The sequence below is a fragment of the Mus caroli genome, chromosome 5 (assembly GCF_900094665.2).
Source record: "Mus caroli chromosome 5, CAROLI_EIJ_v1.1, whole genome shotgun sequence".
Lineage (NCBI taxonomy): Eukaryota > Metazoa > Chordata > Mammalia > Rodentia > Muridae > Mus > Mus caroli.
The window spans coordinates 32314493-32327306 of record NC_034574.1 but is presented as its reverse complement, the minus strand read 5'-3'; the positions used below and the strand labels follow the sequence as shown (position 1 = coordinate 32327306).

At 48.2% G+C, this 12814-nt stretch overlaps 1 protein-coding gene across 1 annotated transcript in view; it reads right to left on the bottom strand.

The window, feature by feature from the left end:
- Nucleotides 1-1247: 1247 nt before the first annotated feature.
- The window catches only part of Evc2 (EvC ciliary complex subunit 2), an 84594-nt gene continuing 73027 nt past the window's right edge, over nucleotides 1248-12814 (bottom strand). Inside the window, exons 16-20 of the mRNA XM_029476919.1 lie at nucleotides 10475-10686; nucleotides 8934-9021; nucleotides 7080-7282; nucleotides 4457-4558; nucleotides 1248-2029 (exon numbers count right to left, since the gene is read on the bottom strand). Coding sequence (XP_029332779.1) covers nucleotides 1762-2029; nucleotides 4457-4558; nucleotides 7080-7282; nucleotides 8934-9021; nucleotides 10475-10686 — 873 coding nt within the window. The 3' untranslated portion in view covers nucleotides 1248-1761. The remainder of the gene's footprint in view (nucleotides 2030-4456; nucleotides 4559-7079; nucleotides 7283-8933; nucleotides 9022-10474; nucleotides 10687-12814) is intronic.

Genomic DNA, 12814 nt, shown 5'->3' with positions numbered 1-12814 from the left:
GGCCTATATCCAGAAGATGCTGTGCTCTAGGTATTTATAATCATGGTGTATCATGGATCATCCACACATTGGTTTTCTGCTCTGGGAGATGATGTACACACACACACACACACACACACACACACACAGAGTCCCACACACTGTTCTCTCTCTGACACATACATAGTCTCTCTCTGTCTCTCCCTGTCTGTCTGTCTGTCTGTCTCTCTCTGACACATACACACACACAGATTTACACAGTCCCTCCCCTCTCTCAAGCATCATTTTAAGTAGATATTTAACATATGCTTTATTGTGTATAATAAAGGTTTATTGAAAGCTCAGCATTTGAATTGAATTTTCTTCTTGGTAAAATTTTGTTTTCCCCAGGTCAGTCATTGACATGCACTGTGTTAAAGATTTAAAAACAAAATAGGACCCCTTTATGTTGGAGGCACAGAATGAAATATTGATGGTGGGATTGTAGAAAGCCTGGGGACTTGAACAGCTGTGATGTGGGCAGGGGGTTAGGGTGTGCTTCTGGCCCTCACAGAATGAAGGAAGTACCTCAGCCTTCCCTAGTCCCTCCACCCCTGGGCAGCTACCACATCATTGGGTGGAGTCTCCCAGATGCACTGTGGTCCACAGCACTGGGAGGCCTAAAGATACAAGAAAGACCACAATTTCTCTTGAACCTCAGCATCACTGAGAAAAGTGACTCTTCCTCTGTCTATACTTTATCCACTGGATATCTCATGAGGAAAATCAGCCCTCTCTGGGATACTAACTGTTCCCTTGTGTCTCTACTAATGGAGTGATGGGGCTGGCTGGCTCCTTAGGATGGTACCCTGTGGCTAGAACATCAGTGCTAAGATTCCTTAAAGGAAGCCGGGGGAGGGAGCAATGGGGCATAGCTGAAGTTCAGAAGCATCATCATCAGAGGTCTGTTCTTTCCTTGGTGGTCATGGGATTCCTTTCTCATTAACTTCATGCCCAAAAAGGACAAGAAAGGCCTGACCACTGTCCTGAGCACGAGAGTGTCAGGACACATAGAAAGTCTGTGTAAGCTATGAAGGCTGGAGATGGCTTCCCAATATCTGCAGAGATGGAGCCCTGAACATGTCCATTGACTGAGACCCAGAGAACACAGACCAAGGCTTGGGCCACAGACCATGAGCCATTGTTACACTACTTACCAGCTTGAGGGCCCTGCTTCTCCTGAATATCCTCACTGCAAAATGAGAAAAATAATCCCACCTTGACCTGGCAACTCAAGGGCTGGCATACTTGGGCCTCTGTAGGAAAGGCTGGGTCTTTCTGTAGGAGCCACCATGGGGAGCCAAAGCACAGATGAAAGCAACCACAAATTGTCCCACATAAAGCAAAAAAGGAGGTCCACTCTTATACATACATTTTTAAAGTTCCCTTTATGGAAAAACAGAGCATGTAACACACATTGTAAGAATAGAGAACTGCACCTTCCTCACATAAACTGGGTGGGGACCCATCCCAGCCACGGTCAGTGGTCTGTGTGAGGAAGGTGGGGTAAGGTGGGTTCCCTCTGGATCATGGAAATATGGACTTAGAAGGAAGGTATGTTTGTGTCCTGTGGCACAAAAGAGACTGGACCTGAACACTGGAGGGCCAACTTGTATGGCACTGTGTCAAGGCTGCAAGCATATGTATACTGCAAGCTGTGTGATATAGACGGACAGACCAACCCACGTGGGCTGGAGGAAAGATGCACCTGTCTTGAGACAGCCCCTGGTGCTTCCCCCTGGGTCAGTCTAAGCCCAAGGCCCTGTTGGCCTTCTTGGCATTCAGGAAATTCTTTTTCCTCCTGGGAGGAACACGCAAAGAGATCTCAGGCTCCCTTGGGCTTCTGAATACGAAGATCTTTTCTCCCGTGTTTAATATGTCCATAGCGTCTGCCCCAGTGATGGGGATGGGAGCCAGTTCTCCAATGGGCTCTAGGGACAGGTGTGGCCAGCTTCCTTTCCCAGGAAACATCACCCTTTCCTGGACGGGAACATATATCTTCTTCAATATGCTGCAGAGAGAAAAAGAAGATCAGATTCTGACCCAAATAAGTGTCATTTTATTTGTGTGTATGTGCTTCTGTGTATGTCATGTTTGTGTACTGCCCATGTAGGCTGGAAAATGGCAATGGATCCCCTGGAGCTGGAGTTACAGGCAGCTGAGAGCTGCTCCATGTGGGTTCTGGGAACCAAATTCCAGTCCTGTCCAGAGCACTGATGTAGTCACTGTTCTCTTGCTGTGAAGAGACACCACGGCCAAGACAGTCATTATAAAAGAAAGCAGTTACCTGGGGGCTTGCTTACAGTTTCAAAAGTTTGGTCTATTATTACCATGGCGGGTTTGGTGGCATGCTTGGTGCCTGAAAGCTACATGGTAATCTTCAGGCCAAGAAACTGGGCCTGGCCTGGGCTTTATAAACCTTAAAGTCCACCCTTCAGTGACACATCTCTCCCAACAAGGCCACACCTTTCTAATCCTTTCAAATACTGCCACTCCCAGTGAGTAAGAATTCAAATATATGAGCCCTTGGGCCCATTTTCACTCAAACCACCACAAGCACCAGGCACTTTTAACCACTGAGCCAACTCTCCAGCCCTAAGCACAATTTATATTTCTGTCTCCTCTCTGACCACTGGTTGTGACTTCAGTATAATTTCAGAAGATGAAACTGCTGGCTACCTTCACCAGCTTGTAGTGTGAAAGGTTCAGAAGTCTTGTGAGACCACTGTACAGTGTAAGCTTGTTTCCTAGGAATATTTACACTATGGAAATAGCAGGGTTCCCTCTGGAACTCCCTGTTACAGGAACTACAGCTCCCTGATAAACACTTATAACCACATCCTACAGACCTCATCCTGGAAGCAGTGAGAATTTGGGTAGAGTACATCTGAGACAGAATGTCGAAGGACTAGGAACTCCCCTATGATAGGTCTGGAAGGTCCTGTCCCTGGAGCCCTGGCTGCTACTATTGCTGTTATAACTCTTCCCGGCGAGCCACATGGAACCTTAAAGCCACAGGATGCTCCCATGGCTCCAAGCAGTGTAGTGAAAAGCCATATCAATAAGGACCACCTGCAAGGCTCACTGGCCTTTCCTAAGGTATACGCCTCTGTGCGAGACACTGGGACCAAGGTCTCTCATGACTGGTACCCACTCTACAGCATCAGCACAGCACAGCATGGGTGCAGGGAGAATACCTTACAACCAAGTGCTGTTTCTGGTCCGGACTTGAGTTAACTTCCATTGCCTGACATCCTGCTCTTATATCTTGGGTGCTGTATTCTGATATCCAATCTATTACCAATGATCCCATGCTTTTCTTTGCAGATTATCCATGGTATGGGATCTCGGGACCTTCAGCTCTGAGACAATACAGAAGGGTAGGGCTTGAACAGCCACCAATTCCAAGTAACCAGAGGGCAAGACTTTTAAAGCCAGCCGCGTTACTTTCTTTGTGTGGGCCCAGATGCTGCTACCTTCTGTGTGCATGTATGTGGCATGCCTGCATGTTCCTCTGGATGTGTATACATGTGTATATGCATGTAGAGGCCAGAGGTTGACATCTGTGTTCCACAGTCACCTCTCCACTTTGTCTTCTGAGATAGCATCCCGCATTGAACACAGAGCTCACCAAGGTTAGGTTAGCTAGCCTGTGGGCTACAGCAATCCTCTTGCCACTGCCTCCACAGTACTGATATTACAGGCAAGAGCCACCATGCCAGGCATTTTACTGGAGAGGGTGAATCTGAACTCAGGTCTTCCTGGATGCGTGACAGGTACCTGACCAACTGAGTTGCTACTCCAGACTGAAAATATCACTTTTTAAGCGACTATTTTCCACCTAATGTGACATCTTTCTAATCCCCTTTATTTGAAACCACAGGAAACCCTTGTTCTGTGGTCTGTGGCAATGTGAAGTGACCTGCCTTTCCCTATCCTCTGAGATCTAGGTGTGCAGAAATCACAAGCAAGAGAGACAGGCACTAGAGGAAGAGGCAAGCCTGTGAGCTCAGACTTACAGGAGGATGAGTTTGACAGCCCTAAGCCTGTGGCCCGCACCACCTTCCCCAGCTTCAGTCCTGGGCCTCTGCACCAGACCTCTCCACACTTAGGTTTTATCCTCCCCACTTTCTGGAAGGTTCAGGGTAACAAGAAGTTAAAGAACTTTGGAAATAGTAAAGTCTGAAGAACCCTAAGGAATTATTCTTTTTCTAATTATATCTCATTAAAACCTGCTATTAGCTAAAATAAATACAGTAATTAAAACGCTAATAAATGTTAGGAGAACATTCTCCTACTGAGAGCTATAGGTTTGTCTTCAGCTTTTAAACCAAGACCAAGAACATAGGCATGTTTTCTTCTGGGAAAGAACTTCCCACCTTCTATCCCCTCCCTGGCAACTTGGCCACACCCCGGAGGCCCTTCCCCAGCTCCTCACCTCTCCTTCTTCCGGCGGGCCCAGAGCATCCTCTCCAGTCCTTGACTCACCAGATCTGCTCTGAATCTGCTGTCCAAAGCCTTCCACCAGCCTTGGTGTTTCCTAATGCAGAAGGAAGGGGTTACAGTTTTTTTTTAAAAAAAAGAATAAAATCTGATTCTCAAAAAACCCATCTGGCACCATCCCTGAGGTGGCTGCCGATGCCACCTAGAACCCTGAGAGATTTGCTGAGTGTCAATCTCAGGCCTGGTCCACAGATAATCCCTGCCTGGAGGGTGGTGGTGACAGACAGCATCTATCAGGTGGAGGCAGGCAGTGCAGAGAGTTCTGTGGTGGTGTCCTAACAGCATGTGCTGACTGCTGTGTCTCCTGGCCTCAGGATGCACACACAATGCAGGTGAAATTCCTCTTATGTTCCACAGAGTCCTAGTGCCATGGTCATGGGGACACACTCAAGAGTGTGGAGGTGTGCTGTGGGTAGAGCAATGCAAACATGGAGTCTTGGAAGGTGGCCTGACAGAGTGTTGGTGGCCACCTGGCTGTTTAACTCCAGGCTGAGGAGAGGGACAGAGGAAGAATTGTGTGGGCCTTGGCTTCAATCCAGCACAAGATAGCACAGAACAAAGAGGGCTGTCACTGTGCTCTAAGCTACTCAACTCTCCATGGGGACAGTTACTGCTAGGAGTCCATTACCTCCTAGGCAGAAAAGGGCACATCTGATCACTGCCCTCCCATAATGGACCCTGGATCTGTTCTGGATCCCACATGCCCCTCTGCACACCTTTTCTCTCTAGCCAGCTTCTGTTACTTAAAACCCAAGACTCTGAACTCATGTGATGTCCAGGCCCCAGGTCTCCAGAGTGACAGTTCCAACCTCAGAGCCTGACCAGGAGCCAGGGCAAAGAAGGAAGATGTGTGTTCATCTCAGGACAGACATCCCAGTCTTCCAGAGCCTATCCCACCCTGCCAATCCTTTCACAGCCTTGGAGATTAGCTGGCCTCAGAATGGAGTTACCAGAGACTAGAGCTACAGAATCAAGAGCCATGACCCCACCCACACCCTGTCTCGGTCACCTACACCTGGCCTTCTGACATGTTCACAACCAGCCTTCAGATCGCTTCCATACCCAGGTTCCAGATCGCACTGTCTTCCTCTGACCACACCTACTCATCCAGCTATATCCATCTCTAGCTTCTTACCATGCTCACACCCACCCCTCTGGTCTCACCCAAGTCTGATTCAGATGACTGTGCAAGAGCCATGGACACTAAGACAGTTCTTCCAACCAGTGAGACTCCTGTCCTGACTGACTCCTCTCACCACAGCCTACTCCATTTGGCCTCTGCAAACCTAAGTCTAATCAATGTTTATGATTGATTAAAAAGAGACTGCTCCTTTAGTCAGGACACCAGCTCGGGCACACTTGGGACATCTTTCCATTCCAGGGATGGGACACAGGGCTTTCAGATTTTGTGAAAAGCTCCTCCCAGTCTTGTCTTCCCAGGAGCTTTGCCTAACTCAATTCAGACCCAGACCATAACTGTAAAGAAAAGCCCTTGAGGGTAGGTCTGCAGGTATGGGCCCCAACTGCATATTCCAGAACAGGAGACAGTCACACCCACTAAGGCACGCTGTTGGAGAAGCCACCAAAGCTAACATTTAGGGAAGTTTCAGTGAGAGGCATGCTTAAATTCATAAAAACAGCAGGAAATGCAGCCTAGCTAGCGACACAAGAAGCAGGCAGGAGTAAGGAAAGTCACTCTGCTACAAGGTCTGGAAAGCAGACAGCATGTGTGTGCACACTGCATGCTCACTGAAGTCCGGCATAATTCCGTCCACCCTGACCTAAGCTGGCTTCACTCACTCTGTGAAGGTGGGACAGTAACAGACATTCAGCAGAAATGGTAATTTGAAATCTGAACTCCAGTCTTCTCCAGGCTCCTTTTGGGTGCAGGTTTTAGGAGGGGCAGGCTTCCTATCAACCTCTGGAGATACTCTGCAGCGAGCCCTGCAGCTGGGCCTAGACACTGGACATGCGAGGCATGCTAGCCACACTGCCCACTGGAGATTCTTTCTGTTCATATTCTGCTAATCTTAACATGACCCCATTGTACACTGATGAACAACAGCCTGTTCACATTAATATAGAGAAACTATACACGCATACATGCAAGTACATGGAAAAACACACCTCAAAAGATACCAGAACACACATGTGCATACACATAGTCACAAAACTTGCCAGATAAGCATGCTGCAAGGGAAGAAATATAACCAAATGATAACAGTTATTTTTTTTCCAATCAGGGAAACCATGAATACTTTCTTCTTTTTCTCTCTATGCACTTTTAAAATTTTCTTAATAGCATGAATACTACATATTCTGATGGCCCTAGAGAAATGTATGTTCAGAAGCCTGGAAGTTTGTCATAAAAATCTAAAGCACCGGACCAACTACTCAGATCTACTAATGCGTGAGCTCTGAGCAGCAGGGCCAGCTGGAAATGTCCATGTCTGACGGACACTCTTTTTCTCTGGATCTTAGGAAGGTCAAACCTGACTTTCAAGGCAGCACCCACCCTCACCCCTGCCCCATCATTCCCACCCACACCGGAAGCTCACCTCCTCTTGCCCTGCTCTGCCTGAGCCTGTTCACCACCGCTCTCATTCTCAGCTGTGTGGTCTGAGTGCTTCTCACTGAGTGCATCCAGCAGGGCCAGTAGCTGAGGCTGTGAAGCCGCTGGAAGCACCACACTCAGGAGTCGCAATAGTGTGCTCCCTGGTACCATTGTCATCCTCGAGAGGTATGACACCAACCTCAGTCCCTAGGGGGAAACACAAGAAGGGAAGAACACAAGCCATGGTTCCCTCTCGACATGCTGTGCAGCAATATCTAATTCATGACATTCTCAAGGTTTTCATTGTCCTGGGGTGATAAATATTTCAGTGGCTCAGCCTGGAAACATTCTGAACTCACAAAGCTGTCAAAAAAATGTCTTTGGTCAGCAGCCTTCACACCCATAATGTCTCTAACAGCTCACCCACCCCTTCCAAGTTGGCTCACTTGAGCAGAGGCAGACTCCCTGCGCAGGAGGCCCAGCCTGCATCACTGCAGTTGGGCATATCTCTCCATCCCCTCTGCTCTGCTTCTGGGAGGCCCCTGGGATAATGGAAGCTCTGGGAAAAGCTGAGTGTCCCTACAGCGGTGGATGACTGGTGCCACCGCTCCACTGACACATGAAAGGTCACTTGGTAACAAAAAAGGAAGGGCTGCTGAGCTCAAGGATGCTATGATGGGAGGGAATGGTCTGTGTCCTGTGGAGGCTGTGAGGTGACATACATGCAGTGCCATTGCTGAACATGAGAGAAAGATGGAGAATGGACCATGGTGCTGGGGTTGGGGATGTCAAGTGTGGCAGCGGCTGTGAAATGACATACAGAGGATGGGGGATCACCGCTGGGTTGGACAGTTATGTATCTTTGTGATGGTTACAGGGATTTCCTGTGGTCACAGGACAGAAAGCTGCATGCCAGATCTGATGTTGTCCCAGGCAAAGCCAAGGAGACAAGGAACGAAAGGTGGATGTTGTAAAGTTCTATACCCTGACAGGCCAAAATGAGTCCAAAATAACAAGCTTAAAAATGGGCCAGCTCTGTGCTCCTCAAAGCCCGTGCTGTGTACCCAGCATCCCTGAACCAAATGCTAAGTCCTTGGGCCATGTCTTTACTTTGTGCCTCAAATTCTTATCTGTACTGTGAGGCTACCAGTACTGCTGCAAAATGTTTGGCGAGGACACAGTAGCTGGTTTACCAGTGTGGTGGCACGTGACTATAATGCCAACACTCCGGAGGTGAGGCAGGGGGTTGCATGAGTTTAAATCCAATTTGAGTGATACACTCCCTTACCCCATTGCACCCCCTGCAAAAAAAAAGTGCCACCAGGACCCCACAACCCAATAAAAGCCACTCCTCTCATTTGCAGGGTGGCCATTGTTGCCCCTTGGCCAATCAATCCCTGCCTTCCCTGGGATTTTACAGGGCAATGCCTGGAGGGGAAGAGGAACATTTGATGTCCAGCAAAGCCAGACAGGGTTATGGAGAGTCTGACTGATCTACGACGTGTGGAGAGAGTTCATGAGTGGGCAGAGTAAAGACAAGATGAGACTTCACTCTATCTGCTCTGCTGTGGCAAAGGACTGTTGTTGTTATAAGAACTGCTGTTACAGTGTAACAAGAAAGATGTCTGTATACATCAGCCAGATGTAAACATCTCAGGCCTCACTGTAAACAGGACGTGGTGACAGTAGGGACTTTGTCTTGTCCTGGAGACAAAAAGGCTCAACAGCACAGCTGCCATCATTGTCATGTCTGCTGGACCTGAGCTGATAATGAACCCGAGGCTGGACCATCTGACATCCGAAAGATGCTGGTTCTCAGAAAGGGAGAATGTCCTCAGATGTGGATGTGCCCTCTCACCTGGCTGCAAAGGCTGGCCATGGTGTCAGCTTCCATGCTTTCCAGAGAATCTTCCAGCACCGCACTGTTCTGCCACTCCTCTCTCACCCTGGAGTGAAGAGAAAATCTAGAGGTCCAGCCCGGCCAGGGAAAGCTGACGGGAGGCCAAAGACTCACAGGCGAGGAGGGAAGGAAGGGAGAGCTGGCCTGGGAGCTAGCCTGCCCTCCTGGCCTGGATCACTTCTTACGGAGCGCAGGAGGCTGGCGGAGGAGCAGAGCTCCAGGAAGCTGAATGAAGAGGGTTCCACTGCCTATCACAACCCAACACTTGTACGGGTACAACTCAAACCCAACCCTTGTCTTCTGCAGATTCTTTCAGGGGGCAGGAGAATGTGGTGGTGGTGATAATGATGATGATGATGATATATTAAAAAGACCCAGCCTAGATCAAATTAACACCTCTGCACTCACCCCCTTCTGACAGACATTCAGCTCCTCCATTGGTTAATTCCATGCAATGAAAATGGCACTTTAATGTCCTGTTTACCCAGGAAACAAACTCAAAATCACTGTAATCTGCTCACCCAGAAACCAAATGGAGTGTTTCCTCCAGTTAATGTGTGCATTTCTAAAAACCCAGCCAATGCGTGCCGTATACAGTTTGTATCTGCTACTTTACATACAAGATACCATAGTCACAGTGGGGAGTTAGAGAGCTGCAAGGAATGGTGTTTCTCCAGAAGCACTGAATGCCACAGGCAAAACCTAATTGTCTGATGTTGATTGTAAAGAAAATAAACCAAAGAAACAACAAGGTTTGGACCTATCTAATTTGTAGCTCCACAGAGGCAGGGTCTAGAACTCTGCAGCTCAGTGGAATCAGAACCGAGCCCTTCCTATGCCACAGCTACCTCCTGGCTCTGATGCTGCTCCACTGTGGTGTAAAATGCTACCAGGCAGGGGAGCTGCGTGGGAACATGTGGGGCCTCTCTCTCATCTCTTCACAATTTCTTGTAAGTTTATGATTTCTTGAGAAAAAGTCTAAAAGGATCCAGATGTGGTAGTGCAAGCTTTTCACCCCAGCGCTTGGGAGGCAGAGGCGGGCAGATCCAGCTGGTCTAGGGCAGCTAGGCTATCCATTGAAACCATGCCCTGGGGGTGAGGGGGGAATTTAAAAGGGCCTGTTGAGATGACAGCTGAGTAGGCAAAGGCACCTGCCACCAAGCCTGAAGACCCAAGTTCAATCCCCAGGACTCACACGGTAGAAGCAGAGAACCAACTCCCCAAAGTGTCCCCTGACCTCCATATATGCACAGACATGCACATATACACACACTCGATTTTTTAAAATGTTTTTAAAAAGTTAAAAAATACTGCTAGTAAACCTCAATGATATTTTAAAAAACAAATTATAGAAGACATCAGGAAGGAGGGAAGCTGGTATACTTCAACAACAGCAGCTTGTACAGAACACAGGAATAGTACCTAAGGCAGGAAAGTGAGAGGCCGGGTTACTCCGGCCAGGAGACTCCTCCTGAGTTCACCGTGGACCACCCACCTACCTCTGCTGATGCTGCTCCAGTAGCTTCTGGCCCTTGTTCAGGGCCTGCCGCAGGACAGCAGAGACCTGCCTTTCAGGATCCATCTCCTCAGGTTCGCTCAGCCCAGGTCCATCGGCCGCCCACCGCTGCCAGCTCTCCAGGACCCGCTGCTGCTCGGTCTCTTCCTGCTGCACCAGCTGGTCCTCCAGCTTCCTCTCCAGCTCCTGCAGCTCCTGCAGATGAAGGAGCAGGGCGGGGGGGGCGGGGGTGGGGGGTGAGTCCCACCCGAATCCAGGTAGGGAGGAGTTACAGTTATCACAAGCCTCTCCAGTAGCTGTGTCCCCTCTGTGGTTAAGCATCCCTGGAGCTGAAGTCAGGCTCAGGCCAGATTAGAGATGGCCTAGTCGGCCATCACTGGAAAGAGAGGCCCATTGGACTTGCAAACTTTATATGCCCCAATACAGGGGAATGCCAGGGCCAAAAGAATGGGAATGGGTGAGTAGGGAAGTGGGGGGGGGGGTATGGGGGACTTTTGGGATAAAAAAAAAGGAGTGACCAGACTTTCACCGAGCTACCAAGCCCATCTAAACCTCCATTTATTCCAAATATTAAATAGATATGAATTCAATGAAACTGCTTAAGAGAAAGTCTGGTACCTAGTGAATGCTCAATAAATGAATAATTATCAATTAAAAAAAGAAAAAGCACCAGGCCACTTTGTTAACTGCCACCCACATGGACTCATGAACTGGCTACATTCTCCAAAGCTTATCCCAAGCCTACTATCATTTGCACTGTGTTTTTTGTTTGTTTGTTTGTTTTGTTTTTTTGTTTTTTTTTTTTTATCTCTGTACTGGTTAGTTTTGTGTCAACTTGACACAGCTGGAGTTATCACAGAGAAAGGAGCTTCAGTTGAGGAAATGCTTCCATGAGATCCAACTGTAAGGCATTTTCTCAATTAGTGATCAAGGGGGAAAGGCCCCTTGTGGGTGGGACCATCTCTGGGCTGGTAGTCTTGGGTTCTATAAGAGAGCAGACTGAGCAAGCCAGGGGAAGCAAGCCAGTAAAGAACATCCCTCCATGGCCTCTGCTCAGTTCCTGCTTCCTGACCTGCTTGAGTTCCAGTCCTGACTTTCTTTGGTGATGAACAGCAGTATGGAAGTGTAAGCCGAATAAACCCTTTCCTCCCCAACTTACTTCTTGGTCATGATGTTTGTGCAGGAATAGAAACCCTGACTAAGACAATCTCCTAACCATTCCCACAGACTTATGGGAAATGTCCTAAAAGGGAGATCTGATATATCTGTATTTCGAGACATCTCATGCATAACTACACTACCCACCCCATAAACTTTCATAAAATATGAATAAATAAATAAATAAATAAATAAAAATTTAAAACCATGACTTTTAAACCCACAACTTAGAACCCTCTGTGCTGTTCATCTCTGCTTCGGGACAGCCTACCCCAATCTCTCTTGAGTTCCGTGTTTTGCTTTGCTAAATATATTTCTGCTTAAACTTCTGAGCCTCTTGATTGGATTCTCTGAAAGACCCTGAGACCCGCGTAACAGTGCTTTACAGAAGTCTGCTCCTGAGCCTCTCACCTGGGAACAGAAATGCCTTTGAGTGTCTCTAAGCTCCAAGCACTGCACGTGGTGCACTGGGCTTCGAGCCTGCTCAGTGAATGTCGGCTAATCGCAACAGCATCTCTGCTTCTGATATCAAGGTGCCTAAGAGCCAGAGTTGCAATGTGAAAACTCAGGCATAATCAACCAACGGAGTGGCTGGGGCACACAGGCAGCGAAGCACAGGAGGACACCTTGCTGGGCTTGGAAACGGAGGCTTAGCAAGTGACACTGAGCTGCGAATACAGCAGGGACCGTTAGCCCGGGGTTACTCCTTCTTTCTGAATAAGCCCGTCCTGTTTAAATCTGCCCTTCTTTGCCACAAGGTTCTCCTAGTCCTATTTCACAAAAGGAATCTAAATTGTTCACGGAATGAGATGCACACCGCGGACTCTCCTTAGGAATCGTTTCTTCCCAAGCTTTTTCATTTCATGCTTTTTAAATTCTCCAAATGCTTTAACAGCTAAGAAGCTCATTACCAACAGGAAAGCATTTGGCACAGAATGACTGCACTGCAGAATGAGAGTCTCAGACAAAGCAAAGCAGGCTGCCTTCTCTCCTTGAGCCAACCAGGAATGTCCAGCCTGTCCACCACCTCCCTACCAACTAAAGAACGTGTAGTCTGAGTCTCTGCTCCTGATTAAGGATGTACAGGGTTCCGCACTGTGGCCAATCATGGCAGGAAGCTCTGACATTATTCAGAAGAGCTCTGAGATGAAATGGGAAGGGTGGG